Source organism: Cyprinus carpio, chromosome A23, assembly GCF_018340385.1.
Source record: "Cyprinus carpio isolate SPL01 chromosome A23, ASM1834038v1, whole genome shotgun sequence".
Taxonomy (NCBI): domain Eukaryota; kingdom Metazoa; phylum Chordata; class Actinopteri; order Cypriniformes; family Cyprinidae; genus Cyprinus; species Cyprinus carpio.
In genome coordinates this window covers 11979552-12001362 of record NC_056594.1, presented here as the reverse complement: position 1 = coordinate 12001362, position 21811 = coordinate 11979552, and the positions used below count along the sequence as shown (strand labels likewise).

The 21811-nt window shown below is 37.1% G+C and overlaps 1 protein-coding gene across 1 annotated transcript in view; it reads right to left on the bottom strand.

The window, feature by feature from the left end:
* LOC109045062 (agrin) overlaps nt 1-21811 on the bottom strand; it is a 267061-nt gene that overhangs the window by 196291 nt on the left and 48959 nt on the right. The window contains exon 3 of the mRNA XM_042713167.1: nt 8386-8406. Within this exon, the coding sequence (XP_042569101.1) occupies nt 8386-8406 (21 nt within the window). The remainder of the gene's footprint in view (nt 1-8385; nt 8407-21811) is intronic.

The following is a 21811-nucleotide window of genomic DNA, read 5'->3' as shown; positions in this document are numbered from 1 at the left end:
GTTTGGTTTTTGTAGTAAACTGTTATTATTATTTTTTTTTACTACAAAAATAATCCAGACAACTGTTGTTAATACAACGCTAATACAACTATATACCAGTTTGTCTAGATTTACATGACTTTTAACTTTATCACAACTTTTAAAATAAATGTGCTTTCTGGGTGCATCTTTCACCCTGTCTTTTGTAGCTGGGCTAAAGAGAGGAAGTGGGCGTTGTTTTTATGCTGATGGACTGAAAGGGGGGGCAGGTGGATCAGGGTCAGGGTGAGCAATTCCCTCACGCCTGTCTGCTGCCGAAAGACCGGCTCTGTCAGGCAGCCTAATGGAGACCTCAGCCCCATTTGAGCAGACCCCCTGGAGCCTCCCCTCACACATCAGAGGAAATGCTGGCGATGTGCGCATTTAAGCAGGGGAGCAGATATGAGAGTAGAGGGAGGGTGAAATCAAGGGGGGAAATTATGGACAGGAGCCAGGATTTTCTATTAATGTACAGCACTAGGGATCATAGATGTCTGCACACCAGATGGACCCCCCACTTAACAGCAAACCGGGTGGGGGTGAACCTCAAGCCCCTTGTCTAAATGTTAAACAGTCTATTACTGTGACCGAGCTCATCTTCACATTTCAGACACGGTGACCTCTAGGGTCATCGCTCATCATCCGCTCAACACAATCAGCCTTATCCTCTAACAGCAGTGTATGGTATTGTTCCATCTGTCAACCGTAAAGAGACATGAAATCAATGGGGCATTTACTACATAAACCAATTGCATTCAGTTATCCATCTACGTAATGATCTCTCTGAGAGTGTGGGTAGGAGCATAGATTATGATGTGCAAGAGGGATCTGTAGGTTGACCTCCACAGGACTTAGGATCTCGTTGTTATGTCCCTACAACAGCTATGAAATCAATACAGCTGCTAATAAGCAGTGAATATCGATGATGGTGCAGCTACGCCCTCTTGTGGATAAGCCTGAAAACACAGTTCACCTCATGAAAAACAATAATATCACAGAAAAAGAAAATACTACACCTTAAACAAACTACGATCAGTTGACTAGTACAAACTAAGCACACTCTTAAAAATAAAGATCACAAAGACGCGTTTTTACATCATTGCCACAGAAGAGACATTTTTGGTTCCCCAAAGAACGTTTCAGTGAACAACTCAATTTTTTGCAAGTGTGAAGGACATTTTAAAAATCTAAAGAACCTTTTTCCACTATACAGAACCTTTTGTCCTAGTGGTTAGAGAGTTTGACTCCTAACCCTAAGGTTGTGGGTTCGAGTCTTGGGCCGGCAATACCACGACTGAGGTGCCCTTGAGCAAGGCACCGAACCCCCAACTGCTCCCCGGGCGCCGCCCGTATAAATGGCTGCCCACTGCTCCGGGTGTGTGTTCACGGTGTGTGTGTGTTCACTGCTGTTTGTGTGCACTTTGGATGGGTTAAATGCAGAGCACGAATTCTGAGTATGGGTCACCATACTTGGCTGTATGTCACGTCACTTTTTTTCACTTTAAACAAAGAAACTTTTAGTGTGTATGTAAACTTGATATGTTGATGTAAAGTGTGTTTGATTGAAGGAACCAGGCGAGCAGCAGTGCCATCTCAGGGAGGTGTAAAGGTAGGATGCCTCACACTCACCTTGTCAAAACAACACGTCATGTCAAGAGACTGGCACTCCAACCTCACACAGCTACACAGAATCCACCAAACACATCTGATCTGTTACAAATAAGCAAGATCTCTAACTACATCTTACATACTTTAGCATTTTTAGTAATATTTTGCTATATTACTAGGAAAATTGCCTACTTTCTCATATGCCACCCAGGAATATCTTTCAACAAACATATCAAAGTCAACAATAATAAATAATTTAGTTTAATAATGCATCTTTCAATAAACTAGCTTATCTGGTGGTTTTTGGAACATTTCAGTCCACACGTATCCTATTTCAGTGCAATGTTTCTTCCAAGGTATGCAGACATCTAACCTGAGCTGAACTCTGTTCTCTGATCTCGCTTGCTTCATGGCAAGGTGAAGAGCATGACTGTAAATGGTGCACATGCAAGAGAAGCAATACCTTCAGTGGCCACCAGATGGCAATAAGTGCTCTGTGCAAATGTTGCAAAGGTAAGGGCTATTCTGGCTAGTTTCCTCCACACCTGTCACATGAAAAAACAGCTACCTTCTACCTTGAACATTTTCCTGTATCTCTTTGTCTTATCTTTATTTATGGATGTTAATAACACGATCTGTCTCCTTCAGTAATCAATCATGGCTCATTCTAATCAAATGTGTATGTAATCAGAGAGATCTGTGGTGACTCCTTACAATAAGAGGCAGGTTGGTGAGGTCTCAAAAGGCTTTGTGGTGAACATCCACACCAATTAGTCATCATAATGCAGCCAGTTTTGGAATTCTGATGACCAGGAATGAGGAATATGTGGCTGATTTCATTCATAAAGCATTACTTTTTGCCTGAGCTCTGTACAGAACAACAAAACAATCTAACTTGCCCTACAAAGACAAACACGGTAACTATACAATAATACTCAGAGATTGAGAAAATGTGAAAAAAATAGTATTAAATAATAATTTTGTAATAATAATAATGAAATGTTACATGGCATAATTAACATTAATAAGAATAAGAACAATAATTAATGTTATATTAAAATTACTACAACTTTAAAACAGCTAAAATAATAGTTATTATTATTATTTATCACATTTTACTCACAATTGCTGCGTTTCGCTTTTGTAGGGCAGAAACCCTCATGCCTTTTAAAACATACCAGAACCTGAGTTTTCATCACTACCTTCACTGACTCACCCTGGAGATCAAAACAACAGTAATTACCAAGAGTGAACATTAAACACAGACGATAAAACAGACTATTATGGTTTAGCTCCTGCTGAAACAAGCCTTGAGGTCTTCACAAAAGAAAAACCATGATGTGGAACAGGCGGAGGCTTATAAGACCAGTAGGATGTTTGTATTGCACACTACACTAAGAACGTAGACAGACTTGGCTAAACACGTACAGATAGTAAGCTGCTAAACATTCCTCTGCTGCCCCAGGAGGAGCTGCTGGTTAGTGCATACTGTTCCTCATGGATGAGCGATGGCCCTCGGCCAATTAAACGAGCCACAACAAAAACTGCTATAAAACTTCAATTTGTTTGTCTGTTTGTAATTCAGCAGGTGGTAATGATAATGCAGAAAATGTAATAGCTGGAAAGCATCATTATAAAACAGGCAATTAAAAAGCTAAGCAGCATTCTTACTGAATATTTTTGTGATCTCTAAAGGCATATCTTGTTGCATTCTTTTACAGTATGTGGCTCTACACATATAATGTTACACACATCCTCTTTCCAGGTGTTTTACTTTGAAAGGCTATGATCACCACCCATCATCTGTGTGGATGCAAAGTCCAAAGTAGAGCCTCACATACATCCCAAACTGTGCCAAAGTTTTCCATTTCTTACCACCATATGCAGTACAATCTAGATTTGGTATTACTCTTATGACCTAATAAACCACATACACCATGACACAGTCACACAAGCACATCTAGAGGCTTTCATCAACTGTGTATGGAATAGCAAACAGCCAATTAAACCATGCAGTGAGTATGCGACAGGTTCTAGGGATCCCGTTCATCTCTGTGTGCAACGCGCAGCTCAGTTCTAACTGATATACAGTAAACATGCAATGACAGCTGATCTCAAGAAGGCTATAGGGCCCAGCTATAGGCTGAAGTGTTATGTCAGAAAGAATTTTGATTCGTTATTCTAAACCATTATTATTTACTCACCCTTGTGTCATTTCAAACCTGTGTTAGGTTTATTATTTACAGCGAAAACTATAATGAAAGATAAATGAAAGAAATTATAATTGTAGTTAAAATTATACATAATTTGTGTGTGTGTGTGGGGGGGGGGAGTATTTTGATATAAGTGGTATATTCTAAAACATAAAAAAAAAAAAAATCTACCAGTATGTATTAAACATGAAAGTGCCTCCAGATTACACATTTTAGGGAGCCAAAAACTATTCATAAATAAGCATTTAAAAAAACTAAAATTAAGCTAAAATTAAAAATCATAGTGAAAACAAACAAAATTTTAAGTCATTAGAAACCAAAAACTGAATATTAAAACTTCATTAAAAATTAAAAACTATAATAACATAGACCCTTTATTATTTAAATTTTTCGTTAGAAAGCAAAATGAGATGCTCATTTTCCTTACAATAAAAGTGAATCATGACCAAGGGTTTTCGAGGCTCTGAATAGGACAACAATGAGGACAAAAATCACCACAAAAAGTAGATAAAAGTTACATGGCTTACTACTTTTTTTTTTAACCTTGACAGCCTCTGGTCACCTTTTGCTTTCAATGTACAGAAAAGAACAGTGTGAACATTCTGCTAAACATCTCCTTCCATGTTCCACACAATATCATACTAGTTGACATGAGGATGAGCAATTGACAGAATTTTCATTTTTAGATTAACTATCCCTTTAACATGGAAGTAAAAAGAAAAGCCATGACAGACCAGATGAAGGGAACCATAATAGATACTTGAAAAAAGAGACCTTGCAAACTTGCTATTTGGATTTAAATCTAATTATCTCTTAAACAAACCTAGTCCTTTGTCAAAACAATTTCAAATATGAAAAAAATGAACTATAACTCACAACAGAACAAGATAATTACCTAAATCTGCATTTAGCAGGAACTCCCAAACACTTCCGTTTGTTTAGTGAGATTTGGTGCCAAGTGAATCAGTGAAAACAGCATCAGTCATTGTGACAGATAGCAGTGAGCTGCTAATGAATCTAAACATTTAGCTGCTGGCTGCACCAAAGCCCAAGCACCACTCGACGGGACTCACTCCTCACTACTGCATAATTGCAGTCTACCAGGTGCCCGAGATAACACTAAACATATTATCACCATTCTCGCTGTGAGATGAAGAGCACAATAATTCTGACATTGTTCTGTACATGACTTCCTCTCCTACCTGAGGAACTCATTCAATCTAATGTAGGCCCTGCCGACAAAGCACAAATGCATTTTTAATGGAGCTTCTTAGAAATGACTCAATGGCTGCTCAGCAATGAAGGAGGGATGGAAAAACATGGGGGATTACTACAAAGGGATCTGTCAGTCCGGTCAGCAAATTTGTGGCTTCGGAAAAAAAGGATTTCTCATTTGGCTGCAACAAAAGGCTAGGTGAAGTTCAGTGTGCGACATAAAAATGTAGGCTGATAGCTGGAAGAAGAAGAAGAAAAAGCACATCAAATGTGTGTGTGTGTGGGGGGGGGGGGGGGGGGGGCTTTCATAATCTGCCAGAAAAGCCATCAAGAATCAACCAGTGGGGAAAAAAATGAAAGAAACAGAGGTGGATCTAGCCAATGGGACAATAGAAGGCCCACACTGTGCTTTGGTGGAGTGTTTATTGTATGATGTTTATATGTGGCCCTGCCATGGTGACAAAAGAAATGGGGCAGGGTTTTTTACACCTCAGAGAGCTAGTTAACAAACAGCCTCATTGAACCTCAGGAGCCGCTGGAGTTACAGGCACAGTGACTCGCTGCACTCAGAGGTTTTGTATGGTTAGCTCGGTAAAATAAAGAAAAAAGCCACTTGAGGTTGTGCGCTACAGTGATTTCAACATGAGTAATGGATGTTGTTAGGGAAAAAGTGAAGCTTTATAATCCTTACTACTAGTAAAATCACTCCAACAATATCTTTTATAAAACAGTAACTAAAATAAATGCCACTATTGAATTCAATATGAGTAAACAATACCAATATATAAATGTATTAATTTTAGTATTACATGTATTTTTGGTATAATTTGGTATAATTTCAAGGATAATGATAGTAATAATAATAAGCATTTTTATTATTACTGTTATGAAAACAACATTTTAAATTGATCATTTAATGATCACTAAATATATTACTATTGCAATTATAAAAAATATAGAATTTTAGTAATAATAATAATAATTTAAAATTCAAGAAGTATATATAAAAGATCACAGAGATGTGAAACTAAGTCTGTATAAATAATCAATATCAATTAAACAACTCTAAAAAAAAAAAAAAAAAATCATTTATTTGTAAAAAAATATCAAGCGTTTCAGAAAGCTGCATAATTACATAAAAAATCATCCTCCATTCTGAGAGGAACAGCATGTGCTCTCAATGATGGCTAAGTGACTGTCTGTCCGCTGCTGAAGAACAATGAAAACTCTGCTGTGTTCAAAGTAAAAACTTAATAACCGTGTCTCTTTATGTCCTAGAGGATTATGGGATGTGTGAAGCAGCAATCACAGCCAGTAAACAAAAGAGCTACTAGCAGATAATGATACGAATTCAGGCTGTTGTGTTGTAGAACTAACAGTAATTGACTAGCATGCCTGTGACTGAGATGTGTGTGTGTGTGTGTGTGTGTGTGTGTGTGTGTGTGTGTGTGTGTGTGTGTGTGTGTGTGTGTGTGTGTGTGTGTGTGTCTGGGTGCCGGGTGCCATCATCAGGGCTGCTCCCTGCAGGTGGTTGTTTATGTGTTTGCATATCTGTAATGGAAGGAAGAGAGAAGTCACATCTCTGCAGTTAATGAGCTCTCCAGGCAACAGCTGCAGCCATACGGGGCACCACACGTACAAGCACAGACTCAATCACCCTAAACCACACCTACAAAGCCAAATGAAATCTGTCTCTGTGACTTACAAACTGGACACTGCTGAGTTGATTAAGATAACAGGGTGAGAGCAGACTATTTACACATAAATTAAGAGGTTGACAAAGTACAGGTACCTCAGAGAGTTCACAAAGTCAGCTCAGGGGGTGCGCAAGAGTGTATGAGGGAGACAGAGACCAAAATCACTTTCCTAAACCTCCACATTCAGTGCAACTTAATGGTGGAATGATCTTAACAATTCTATCCTAACAGGTTCACAAAGTCAGCTCAGGGGAAAAAACTGATCCATAGCACTCTGCTTATTTCTTAAAATTAATTTGTGTGTGTGTGTTTCTCTATATTATATATATATTTGTTCTAGCCTGTATAGTAATATAGTATATATTAGATATTAAAATTATGTCTTTGGAATATCTATAAATATATATATATATATAAAAATGTAAAAAAAATAATAATAAATAAATTAAAAAAACAGTCACATCAGTCCTGGTAATAAAATTAACAGTATATTTTTGTACACAAAGCAATAAATTTCCTTACACACTGCAAATTCAATTCATACTTCAAAATATGGGTAAAAACCTGAAAAATTGTAAAACTGATGTCTGTCTGTGTTTTATGTGTGTACGTACGTACATACACACACACACCACGCACATTTACAATTTACAATTATTAAATATACTAAATAAATATGTTTGACACACACAACACATACATGAATCACATTTGTTGTAGCCGTCTGAAAACTGTAAAAAACTGTTTAATGGCCATATTAAAAAACAATGATCTTTTTATAAACTGGCCATATTAACATTAATTTATGAAAATGGCGTTGTTTTTTTATAGCTCTGTTTCAGATGTAGCTTGTCTAAAGCAGCACAAACATCTAAAAAGAAAAAGTGCAAGACCCTATGGAGGAGTTATTGTGTTTCACTGAGTAACTTCTCTCTCCTAGAACAGGAGTCCAGTCCTTTTCAACACTCGCTTCTTTTTTTCTCCTTTTATCCATCTCTATTTCCTCTCATCGTGCTGACTTTCGGACATGATACACACTCATTGATTCTTCTCATTCAGTCTCCTGGGAGAGAAAATTTCCCCTGTTCCCATTTACTAAAGTGGGGACTATAAGTGCAGAGGGTGAACGGGGAAGGTCCCTCCATCTTTTAACCACACTCCAGGGGTTTGGCTGCAGATTGTGCACACGGAGACCACATTGATCTTTCACACACTCATTACCACCATTTTCAATTAAAGCCTGGCACAGCTATCAGCCACTTTCTGAAAAAAAGAGGCCCTGCTCATTCTTCTCAGGCTTTTAGATTCCTCACAAGCCACCTACTCAAAGAGGCTCTCTATTCTGGCCTTTTCCCTCAGATAGGACAGCGGCGGATAACGGCATTCGCTTAATACGGGTGACAACAATGCTGGGTGGGAGGAATGATTTCAAATCATCATGGAATGCAAACACAAGTTCAAAAACACATCCTTGGCTGTTCGCCCCACTAAGAGAGGAAGTTTATAAAGCAATCCCGATGATAAAGCCGTAGATAAGTTTCAGGCTCTGCAGAGCAGTAAAGAGTGGATTTAAGTAAAACATCTAAGCAAGCCAGAGATTAAGCATTCAAGAAGTTACTAAAAGCTGTGCTTACCTGCATTGATCATTCTATGATCTTCAGGAGGCAAAAAGGAAAGAGAAAGATAAGACAAACACTGGTTAGCATTGGTTAGTGGTAAAGCAGCAAACATTAGGGAGACTGGGGAATCGTGGGATAGAGGAAAATGGGACAGAATGAAGTGGAGACATAAAAGCTTAAAGGACAATATCTGATGAAGCTGAGCCATCACGTTCCTCGCCTGCATACGAACAAAAACAGATTACAGATCACTGTCTGTGACCCCATACGTATTTAATAAACTCTAGGATTACATTCAGAAGGTCACTACAAAATAAAAAGAAATAAAAAATAAAGAAGAAATTTTGCATCAAATTAATTGTAAAGCATGTACATTTCTATGGATTTTTAGGACCATCAAAATGTGAAGTAAAAAAGGGGGACACAATAATGCAAAAAAGGGGAGATGCTATGTAAAAAAATATATTTGTATTTTTCTAATTTTTTATATATTTTTTATATGATGAAAAGAAAATTAAATAGAATAATTAAAAAGAAATATTTACACTGTATTGAGTAATATCATTTATACAAAATGGTAGTAAGCTGCTAATTTAAAAGGTGCTGAATTTGATAATATGATAACATAATAATACTGTATGTAATAGTTGAATGAATGCACAGTCCCTTTGGATAAAAGCATCTCCAAATGCATAAATGTAAATGTAATAATAACAACAAAAAAAATCCTTTTGACAGACAGGAATATTTTCACATTACTAAAATGAAAATTTGAAGGACAATTTGTGCTTAACTGTCCTGAATAAAAAAAATTAAAAAAAATCACTTGTTTTTAATTTGGGGGTAAAATGTGATCTGATTTTCTTTGTGAAATTCACCCACATCCTTTATTTTAGGATAATCACGGCTGCTTTTCCAGACAAAAGACTAGCTAAAGCATCATGTTTCCCATGGCTTAAGATCACTCCATTAGGTGAGTGAAGCACCTGGATGACACACAAGCACACATACTTGTTCCATGCGCTCACACGGTCACCATATCAACCTCCACATATCAACCTCCTCTGATGCAGATTGCGGGTAACTGACACCGACCACAAACCAGGACTCATCTATAAAACATGAGTGTGTGTGAGAGATTTATAAATATTAGGCTACTGTTGTGCAGATTGCGGGTAACTGACACCGACCACAAAACCTGCCATAGGCAAAGCCTTCAACAAGTTCTGACTCACTAAACTTTAACTTAAAAAATCACTTGTTTTTATTTTGGGGGTAAAATGTGATCTGATTTTCCTTGTGATGAAAAAACAAAAAACAACCTTTACTTGAGTTTTACACCTAAAGGGAACATTTATCAAACTATTTTGGGAATGAAATGGAGAGAATGACCATTCCTCAAATATAAATCATATGTTCCACTTTCATGGTATTGTAGGGTTCTATTTGTGTCATTTTGGAGTTTGAAAGCCCCAGTTTTTGCTCACTGCTATTATATGTATAACACAGACCAGGTGTATTTTTCAAAAATGCACATTTTTGCTTTTCACAGAAAAATATAAGCAAATTAAGTGTCTTTTCTACTTTACGTTTGTGACTCACTAGGTTTCCAGACATTTGTAAGCTTTAGTCTGAGCTGACAGGAAATGATGGAGAAGAAAACAATGACTCACTTATGAGCATCTAGACTATTATAACTTCTGTAATCCGGCATCTTTTTAAGTACAGTACATGAGCATTCAATATGTTCGCAGCAGGGGGCTTCCCATCAGACAGGAAGGTGGGGTACGATGCTGCGCACTGCATGCTGCTTTCGTCACAGATTGCAAACACAGTGTGCATAATCAGTGGAAGGACCTTAATGTATCTCTATACTTCTTTTGTGGACCAGGAGTTTGTTAGAGCTTAGAAGTTTGCTAGAGGTCTGTGGAAACATTAGCATAAATTAAATAAAGTTGAAATTGACCAAATTTGAAATACTGGTTGGTAAACTTGTTCAAAAACTAATGAATTTTGTATGAACTTCTTTGGGTTACTTTGCTTATAAACGTTGCCAAATCTACACACAAATCAATCAAAATTAGTCTGTGACAAATATTCTGGGCCCAGTGGGTTTGGCAGGTCACAATAAAAGTGAAAGAGTCTAAAAGTTGCTTGGGAGTCATAGTAGAGAGGGCACTTGAACTCCACTGCAGCATTAATACAGAAAACAAAGAGCTTATTGAACTTGCAGGGGGGCATTTGTATCACCCCAGAGCAGTACAACTCCAGTTTCCCCTGAACAGGCCCCAAAACACAGAGGTCCGCCAGGGACACAAGTGCAGGGAGAGAAGACAGAGAAGGCTAAAAACTTGTTTTAAAAACATCAATTGCACCCATGTTTTTAAACTGGCACACTCACAATCAGAAATAACTGGATATATCTGAATAAGTTTTAACAGCAAACAATATAGCAGAGCTTTGCACCATTTAGTCCATGTTTACTAAACCTGAGGTCATCTACATATAGTACAAGTGTAAAAGTGACAAAATTACTCTTTAGAGCATATACACACTTCTTCACAGACCAAAAGTATTGATTGCATCATCCTGAACCACACAGATTTTTGTAGGAAATGCTTCCCAGATAGCTGTCCTATTAAATGTTCTCCAAAACTAGAATGTCCCTGCTTCCAAATATGCCAACTTTTCTAATATATATTAGGCAAAAAAACAGTATGTGAGACAAGTAGTATGTCCGAATTCATATATTCATAAAAAGTGTGCAAAACGATCTGGATTACGTATTACTTCCACTGTGATTCTGAAGTTTACATATGAGTTCTGAATGGCAGTGACAACAATTTGATATTTGATATTCATACTTTATAGAACATACATTTTTTTTTTTTTACATTGCAAAGTAAGGTTCAAACCAAATGTAGTACCTACTAGACAGTTTGTGATTTCGGATGGATCTTGTCTTTCTTAACAACACATAAACCAAATACCGGCTAGTAAGTGGCAAATCATGACAATTTGAAAAGACTGCACATTTGATATGCCCCAAAACCAGACTTCCTGTTTTGAAAGTTTTTCAAGTGGGGTCTTAAAAGTTTTGCTTCAGAAAGACCCTAAAGCAACATCATTAGCTCTTTAGTCACAAGAGATGACAACTCTGTATAATTTATACAGACGGTGGATCAATTACCCTTTTCTGTGACACTGCTAACTCTCAAATTGTGCTATCTGTGTGTTTCAGACCCTCCTCTGCCTGCAGTAGCCTTGACACTACTTAACTCCCGAGCTAAAGGTCATCGACCCTATTTGCATGTTTGAACTTCTGAGACTATTCTACATTAAGTGCCCTCTACATTAGATTTCCTTTGCATTTAAGACTTTTCAAACTTTCATTTTTATGTAAATCAGCTCATTTTTTTGGCTTGACATCACATAACTGAGTTAAGCGGAGCCATGAAGTCGTGGCTAAGCTATTCTCCATTCAACTATGTTCAAGTGGGGCACACTTGGCAAAAGTTCTACTCCATTGTGTAATTGTGACCGAACAATCCTGTTAAATCCTCTTAAACTCAAACAGGCCTTGAGAATAAGCAGGTAGCATAATATGGGTACATCAAGTACAAGCCACAGCTTTTTCAAACACATACTGCTTACACAAAAAGTACATCAGACTAGAACTGTACCAATATGACTGTATATATGATCGATCTGTTTGACTGGTGGATGAACAGACAGATGAACAGAATTACAGACAGAAGGATGGTTAGATAATATAAAGGACAATATAAAACCTTGATATTAAATTTTGAAAAGATAGACAGACAGATAGATAAAGTGATAGATAATATAAATGACAATTTATAAGACAGTCAGGCGGACAGATAGGAAACTGATTAGAGATATATGTAATAGGTAATATCAATGACAATATCAAACCTAAATATAACATTTAGAAAAATAAAATAAGACAGATAGAAGCACAGATCATTTATTTACATACATTCTTGTAACTTACAAGCAATGTGGAAAAATGGCTTTGAGTTTAAATAAAGAGTTCAGACATGCAGTGGCTTGTATGTGCATTTTCCCTTTATATCTCATGAAGACACTGCAATCTGCTTCTAAGGTCCATCTTCATTTTCATTCAGAGCCAACAGGGGGTATAACTATATGACATGGATGGAAATGCAAAAGGATCTCTTTCACTCAGAGCACATACTCTCACAATACTGCAATTTCACGCTATACAGCTCTAACTCCCACTCATTTTAGGACTGCCTTGTTTCATTTAGTGTGAGTGGTCAGATTAAATAATCTATCATGAGTGTCTACAAGGCGCCATGAAGAGAAAATCTTGGCCTTTAATCAGTTTAAATAAGTGAGAGGTTTCATATCCTCATAAATCAGTGCATTTGGACACAAATTATAACTTTGTGACATTTTGCCCACTCACTGGCAGTGTACCACAAATTTAAGTGGTCGATTCAGTGAGGCTACAACACAAATTCGATTTACTCAAAGCTATAAATTGGTGCAAGACACTCTGCTCATTAAAAGCAGCTAGAGCAAGGACAAGGAGTGACTTATTTTGAGATTCAAACAGTGGCCACAAGCTTCTGAAAGCCCTCCAGTGAAAACCTCCCCACATCACAGCAATCATGCCTGGGAGCAGAGAGACAGCAGGGTTATCTGCAGCTTTATAGGGTGGATTCCTACAGCCTGGTCCTCTATGAGTGATGATGGATATACCACACACAGACAAGCCAGAGAGAGTCAGTGGGAAAGACAGCTGAGACAGACAGCTCACACATTTCCCAGCTCCTCCTCATTCGCTCCTTTACACTCAAAACTGAGAGATATTTAAGAATTTCGCAGCAGGGTCTTTCAAACTGGGGTCCACAAGAGGCTAACTAGGGTATGTATAAACCAATATTAATTGTTTTTTGTTGTTTCTTTTTTATAAATTGTATTGTATGTATATAGGTACCATTATATTTTACTCCTCACAAGTAGAACATCAAACTGGGAACATTTTAAAGTTTGAAAGCCCCTGTTTTATGGTAATGAGGCAGTGTCAAATGAGAGGTAAAGGTTAAAGGGCAGAAAGCATTCTGGGAACACGTGCCCTCCCACACACCCACAAATCTCATTACACACTAGTATGCACCGACAATTTGAAGACTCAGAGGTAAAAGAAAGAAAGGAAAAAATGCTGCTAATTCTCTCATTGGCACCCTGCAGTAGCTGACTGAGCAGTGAGACTTCCTCTTAGACATGACTCAGATATAATCCCAAATAAACATATGAAAACATCCACAAGTTAGAGGAATTAAAGCTGAAACATTAAAAAAAATGTCCCTCTTTCTGCATGACATGTTTTCATTAGGGTACGCTAGCATTCTTCCTGGACCTCCCCTCTCTCCCGCCTCCTGGCAGGAATTTATTACGCTAATCATTTTTCATGCGCTGTGCTAACGAGGGTAAATCCACTTGTGAGAGAGCAGCTCCATGCCTCCAACCAAATAGACTCATTTAATGGCACTAAAACCCCTGCTATTACAGCAAACTGCTTTTAATCTTCCCAATCAAATGGCACATAAATTTGTCAGCTCCGCTTGGGTGTCCTAGCAGCCACTGGGGCATCACCTAGCATTAGCATGAATCAGCACGACCCGAGGCGATATACAAATGCACCAACACACACAACAGCCCGAGGATGACTGGCTTATTACGGATCGTAACTAGATTGAGCTTTTGGGATGTTAATGTACCTTGTATGAACAAGTTGGAAATTGTTAGTTATGTCACATTACATAATTGCATAACACATCTGCAATAAACCTTTCACCTCTCAAAGAATTTCTGGCCTGATTTGCGCTGTTCGAGCTTGCACTAGTTAACAAAAGTGTCTGCTACATATAAATGTAATATTACAGCTATAAATAAATATTACAGGTATAAGAAATATTTATGATTTATTATGCTTTTAGCAGACATTTTTATTATGCTGTGCTTATGTAAAATTGTTAAGAAATGCAATAATTTAATGCACTTTTTATTTGCCACTTAGGTTTTCTAAAGATGTGTATTATAATAATTTCATGATTCATAATTTTATCACAAATACAAAAGCGAAATGATAGAGATGTTTAAATAGTGTCTGAATACTGAATTTTCATCATTCAGTTCAAAATGTTCCAATTCAACAATTTACTTGTATTATCATGGATTATTAACATTATCTATGCAATTATTACAGTATGTATATAATATAATATTTAAAAAAATATATACACATTTTATCATTTATTCCAGCAGGCATTACTACAGTTTTTAGTGTCATATAAAAAAATCATGTCATATAAAAAAAATCAAAAATCATTTTAATATGCTTATTTAGTGCTCAAGAAACATTTCTTATTATTATCAATGTTGAAAATGCTAATATGAATGCCAATTAATATTTTTGTGGAAATCGTGATACATTTATTTATTTATTTTGAATTTTTGAAACATAGAAAGTTCAATAGAAAGTTATATTTAATGTGTCCTTGCTAAATAAAACTTTTTTTTTTGTTTAAAAAAAAAAAACGATCTTAAACTTTTAAACACATACACACTATATAAATTATGAGATTGCATTCTTCTGAGTAATAAGCCATGCTGAAAGTGCCCATCAAAGCTGAAACAAATAAAATATTTATTAAAAAAAAAATCTCCAACAGATCCCAAGCATACACAAGCATGAGGTCAGTTACTTATGATTAAACTGCCTCACTATTCATCAGAACTGATTAGAGCTGAGGTCTCCTCCTGTCTCTCATCTGCCTACAGATAAAGCAGCTCCTTGAAAAGGTTGCAATCAATCTTTATCATTTTGTCATGTAATTTTCAATTTATTTATTTTCTGCTAAAGAAAACAGTGTAAAATGATGTTCAGTTTAATGGGGTGAAGCCACCTTTACTCATCATCCAGTGGCATTCATTGAGAAATCCAACTCTTCCATCTCATTTCAAAACTGTGGACCATCTGCACCGCAATAGGAAATGAAAATAACATTAACAAGATGTTACACGTAACACAGATGTCATCCAGTAGACCATTAGAGGTGCTACAGTACCAAGAAGTACCCAGCATCCCATCTGACAGAGGTCACCCCAGAAGCAATCGCTCGAAGTGTTCTTGCTGGCAATAAAGAAGGAGATTAAACACAGGCTTTAGCTTCAGTCAGTGGACAGAAGACAGAAAACCAATCAAGCAGAAACAGCTCAATCCTCCTTTTTCTTTCCTGTGCTTCTGCACGGTCAGAGATTGTTATTTGGTATCTATTCTTCCTTCAGTGTATCCCCCTCTGTTTTATTTACATAATCCAAAGTAAGACCCTCGACCTGCTGACAGATCAAAAGGTCATTATAAGTAATGCAGTTTCAGCATTGAATTAACCTAATGAAAACAGTGACTCATGGAAGACTTCCCATATGTTTCCGTGTCTCCCCTCTGAGGTCAGCATTACTGCTTAGAAGTTCCAAAAGAAGTGGATAACAGAGGTGGATGCTGAATTCATAGACTTTTTGCCACCTGCACTGCATACAAACTCTCTTTCGCTTACTTTGTCAATTCAGCTCTGATTAAGTGGAAGGTCTGAGGCGTCTGAAAGCAGTGCCAGCTTTACAGAACCATAATAGAGCTGCTTTTTAGAGGGCAGCAAAGTGCCATTACACATACCTTGGAGAAAGAAAGATCGCCAAGTGACTCATATGCCCACGAGAGGCTAAATGTGGAACAAATTACAGCATTAGACAGTAATATTAAAGGACTGAAAGAGTGAAAATCATGAAAAATGGCAAGATTAGTGACTGGACTAAAAGAACGAGTAAAGACCATAGAAGAATTGTCGCTCTGCTAAGTAGGTAATCACACAGACATCAACACACCTAAAGCTTGGTGACAACATACAAATAGTGTTTGAAAGACTGAAGGCAGTACTTTCTTGCTGAAGAATTAATATGACTATCAAAATTATGATTATCCATCCTTTATAAAGAGCCAGAAATCTTTGCTTTCACATTCCAAGATCAGGTGAAAAGCAAAGACTAATCAATCCACTCTTACAAAAAAGAAAAGAAGGTCTAAATACTAAGATACTTGCATTGCAGTAAATTGAATAAAATTAAATAAACAAATAAAACAAAATAAATAAAATTAATTAAATTAAATAAAATAAAACAAAACAAAACAAAACAAAAAAACTATATGGTATTCCTGGGTATTTCAAAATAGACCATAGTGCTGCAATAGCACATTTAAAAAAGATATTTTTAAATAAATAAAGTAAATGAATACATGCATAAATTCTTCCTTTTTTTACCTCAGTGATGTTAATAGAGCTGTTTCAATTTGTTTCAGTGATGCTGGCTGAGCAGAGACTGTTTCTTTCAAATGACTAAATAACTCGTGCTATTAATAATGCAGGGAATAACACAAAATTTGAAGTAGAAAATGACTGGGTTTCCATATTAAAGGTCATGCAAACAGATGTCTCTCTCCAATGTTAATCATATCAGCATTTTAATGGTTTCTAAATTAAATTTCAACACACAAGCATGCAATTAACATGTTCACTGGGGCAGAAAAAAGACACTGCAGAATCGTGAATCATTATCTCAGTGGAATCAGCACTAGACTAAACTTCCATATGAGTCAGATGATTCATACATGTGTGTGTTTTGTGTTAACAGGCCCTACACTATAGTAATGAGGATATCAAGCTTGGGTTTCATCAACAATGCTGGATGTTTTAGAAACATTCACCCTTCACAAACCTACTGGTTGACCATGATTCAGGAATTACAGTCTGAAGACGTCTGCAATTCTCTGCCAGAGTTCATCAAGTTCAGAGGGCCGCATTTTGTATTAATTCCTGCAGTGAAGCATTATGACTGAGACAATGAAAAGTTTTTTTGGCCCATATGAGGCCTTGTACTCATCTGAACATTCAAGGGAATCTATTGCTTGACAATAGAAGATTTGTTTTTGCTCATTTGTTTTTGTTCAGAGGGCAGAACATCAAGTAACTTGGGAGTAATCAAATGTACCCGTAAGAGACTAGCCGATTCAATTATTTCTCTTCATTTGTTTTCAAAATGAATGTGGACAACCTCTCCCTGGATGTCACCACTGAGAAATGTTTCACTCTTCTAGCACAAATGCACATCCATTTATGGAAACGAAGTACTTTGGACACAAACAAATAGCACATCTGTTAGAAGCCAAGACAATATCCATTTAAGAAGTTCTGGGCTTCAGTGTCAGGCAAGATTACAAATAAACAATGTACAAAAGCACCTGAAAGGCAAAAGTCTTTCAGAAAGTATCTAAAAACAATACCCACTCATGATGACACCATAACACTGAAATTGAATTGCCATTCCCACAAACATCTGGTTTCAAAACAAGTTATATTTGTGCTAAAGGTGGAAAATGTTTTTTTTTTTTTCAATGTTAAAACAGTCCAATATTCCAAATAGCCAAATAGTAAATTTCATGCTTATAGGAACCCTTAAGTCACCAGTAAAACAGGTACTATACTATAAGTGAATTTAAATATAAATCCTAAATTTCAAGGTCACTGCTTAGTCCAAGTTAACCTAACAGGAGTAATTAATTTCATTCTGAAGCACGGTATAAAACACTTGAGATATTTGCAAAAGAACTATAATCAAAATTAGAGAACACTTACAGATACTTCCAAGTTATTGCTGTTAATCTGGGACCTTGTGGTAATTATCCTTAATTATATGACAACATTTAACTGGCAGCATTGGAGTCTGCAAGATGGCGGGCTGCTTTATGGTGACTGAAACCCTGCAACAGGAGGTTGTCCAGATGAAGGCCAAAGGGATGACAATTTCAGCCATTCCAAGAGAAGCTGGTCATTCCAAATCTGAGATTTCTTGAATTCATTCAAGTCCCTCCAAAAAGGCTGGTCGTCCACATAAAACAGATGCATGAGAAGACAGGATAATGTGGAAACTATCAATGGGGAATGGGTTCAACACCACAGCTGGAATTGCATGCCAGTTCAGTGCTGAACAGGGTAAGGGTCTGTCTCGGCATGTTTAAAAGAAGTGGACTGAAAACGCACTCTGCAGTGACCAAGCCTCTTATCAGCAGAAAGAATCAAAAGGCTATACTCACCTTTGCTGAGAAGCATGTTGTGTGGAGAGAGGAGAACTGGTCCAAAGTTAAGTTTAGTGACAATATCAAGTTTAATTTATTTGGGTCTGATGGGAAACATTTTGTTTGACATCAAACTGGAGAAAGACTGAACCCCGAGTGCATAAAGAAGTCAGTGAAAGTTGGAGAAGGAAGTGTTATAGTTTAGGGGATGTTTTCTGCAGCAGGAGTTGGGCCTTTTATACAGCTCCATGGCAGGGTGAATGCAAATGTTTATCAGAACCTCCTTCAGCAACATCCAGTTCCTTGCCTACAAGCATCTCCCAATCAGCCTGTAATTTTCATCCAGGACAATGCCCCCGTCACACTGCAAAATGGGTAAAGCAGTTCCTTGAAGCTAAGAACATTGAAATAAAGAAATGGCTGGCCTACAGTCCTAATCTAAGTTTGACTGAAAATTTTTGCCGACAAAGTTATGGCTAGGAAACCCACTACAGTTACCGAACCATGGAAGAGAATGGAAGAAGAGTGGACCAAGATCATACCAGCGCAGTCTGAGAATCTAGATTCTCCGTAGATTTGCTGAAGTCATACAAAGCGAGGGCCTGTACAATTCCTACTGATTTCTGACAGCTGTAACCCTCCAAAATTTTACTTGTAATCTTCTTTTGTGCTACAGTTGTTAATGTTCTCTAATTCTGATCACGGTGTTTTCCACAAAATTAAAGTTTTTTTTAAATACCTTAGATATTTTGTGAAACATGTTAGTAGAACAGTGGATTTTACTTGTAATCTTTTCCTTCAAGCAATGGAAAGAGAGCTTGGAAGAGGGTGCTCACCGCCTGTGTAAGCATGGTCAGCTTGCATCAGAATCCGGTTTGCATCCAGCAAATGCACCCTCAGCAAACAATGGCCACTTATGTTTCCATAGGGACTGGAGCTTATGGGTAAGATTGACTCTCTCTGCTCAAGAGAGGCTCATTAAAGTCCTGAAAAGCTCCATACTGCATGCTGCAGTGTTCAAATCAGCAAAACATGTATTTATTTACTTGATTTTTGAATAATTAATCTATATATATTATTATTATTATTATAGAGTAGACTATATCTGAATAAAATGTACAAAACAGATCAAAATACATCTTTAATACTTTTAATTGTGAATTTCCCTGGAAGCATTTAAAACTAAAAAATAAATAAATAAAATAAAAAAAAATAAAAAAGTAATATTTACTATATTTATAGTACAGACTCTTATTATTGATAAAATAATAATAAGCGTCAGACAGAATTTTGAAAATCCCTAAATTGTGAATCCCAGACTTTTTGGATCCCACCATATTTATCTCAAAAGCCATTATCGAATTCAAAATGCCGCCAACGGTGCAAATCTTATTGGATTACAAAACGGAAGAGTTACAGATTGTTATTTATAGCTTTGAGATGTCTGACATAAAGCGTAGCGAAACGCGAGATCATCTACCTACTTATAGACAGCAGGAATATAGCAAAAAGTGACAGATATCTGGTTTGCCCAGTGCCCGTTCTCACATAACAGGCTAATATAGTGTGAGTTCTGGAAATGTATAGCTCAGAGCTGTGGATGCTTTTCCCCTTCCATACGGCTCCTCAGAGAGGAATGCTGAGCAGGTTAACACAAGAACACTCAGACACGTCTGCACAGGCCCCCTTCCTCTATAGATTTACTCCCACACGTAGACGGCACCTTCCCAGCTGACATTTAGTCTTTTGTGTGATGCTTTTTGAAGTGACTGTGAAGTATCTGACCACCTTTTGCTGACAAGATGAAAAAGACAAAAGTGAGCTAATGTTACAATAAGGTGAAAATCTAAAGAGGCGGAAGTCATCTATGAGGGACAGGAATTCTAACTGTGCGTTCTGGCTTTTGTAGATGTCATGCAGGATTGCAAAGGGACGTATTCTCCAGATATTATTTCCCCTTGCTGTGGAAAATGGGTGCGACAATGGATCTTGTCGACTTTCATTATGGGTGAATGGATGGATTAGACGTTCCCCGTCACCCAAAGCGCTCATGTTACCTGCATCAGACAAAAACACCCACCAGCAACCAGTCACCAGACTACACACAGACATTAAACACACAAAGAGAAAGACGTGTGCCCGATGTGTACCTGATAATCAAAGGCAAGCACACTAACACACAGACACTGGCTTAATGGTTGGGTCATTATATGCAAATCAAAAATTCAAAGAGGTCTATCACCAATAGCAGGGTTGCCCATATTTCTTTTTATACAAAATTAATCTTTTTTCATATTTTTAATTTCATCCAAAGAACTGTTTATCCAAAAAATAAGATGTTATTCATTTTTGCACCCTCATGTTTAGAGATGTTCCAATACATTATAATTATGTCTGACATTGATAAGCAAGAGTCATTTTTGTTAAAATAAAATTAATAAAATAAAATAAAATATTTATCCAAATGTTTGTTTATTTTACCCCCCCCAAATAAACAAAGTGTGATTGGTCACAATTAAGTACCACTTCTTTCTTACCATGTGTGATTTTTTTTTTGTCAGTTTTGAAGTATAAATCAGCAAGCTTAGAAATTATGTTTTTCATGGTAAATGAAAGAAAAAAAAAATACAGAATGACAGGGAGGGTAAATTCTTTCTGTGAACTATTCCTATGGCAAACATTAAAAAAATAGTTAAAGAATGAATGGGAGTTTTGTCATTAATGACTCACCCTCATGTCGTTCCAAACCCGTGAGACCTCCGTTCATCTTCGGAACACAGTATAAGATATTTTAGATTTAGTCCGAGAGCTTTCACAACGGGTCTGTTGAGAGCGCGTTCACAGCACTGCAGTTTAGTGATATCCGGTTCGCGAACGAATCACTCGATGTAACCGGATCTTCTTGAACCAGTTCACCAAATCGAACTGAATCGTTTGAAAGGGTTCGCGTCAACAATAATCATTAATCCACAAATGACTTAAGCTGTTAACTTTTTTAACGTGGCTGACACTCCCTCTGAGTTCAAATAAACCAATATCCCGGAGTAATTCATTTACTCAAACAGTACAGTACTGACTGAACTGCTGTGAAGAGAGAACTGAAGATGAACACCGAGCCGAGCCAGATAACGAACGAAACATTGACTCGTTCTCGAGTCAAGAACCGTTTTCTGTCGGACGCGTCCGGTTCGAGAACCGAGGAGCTAATGATACTGCGCATGCGTGATTCAGCGTGAAGCAGACAGACACACAGCGTGTCTG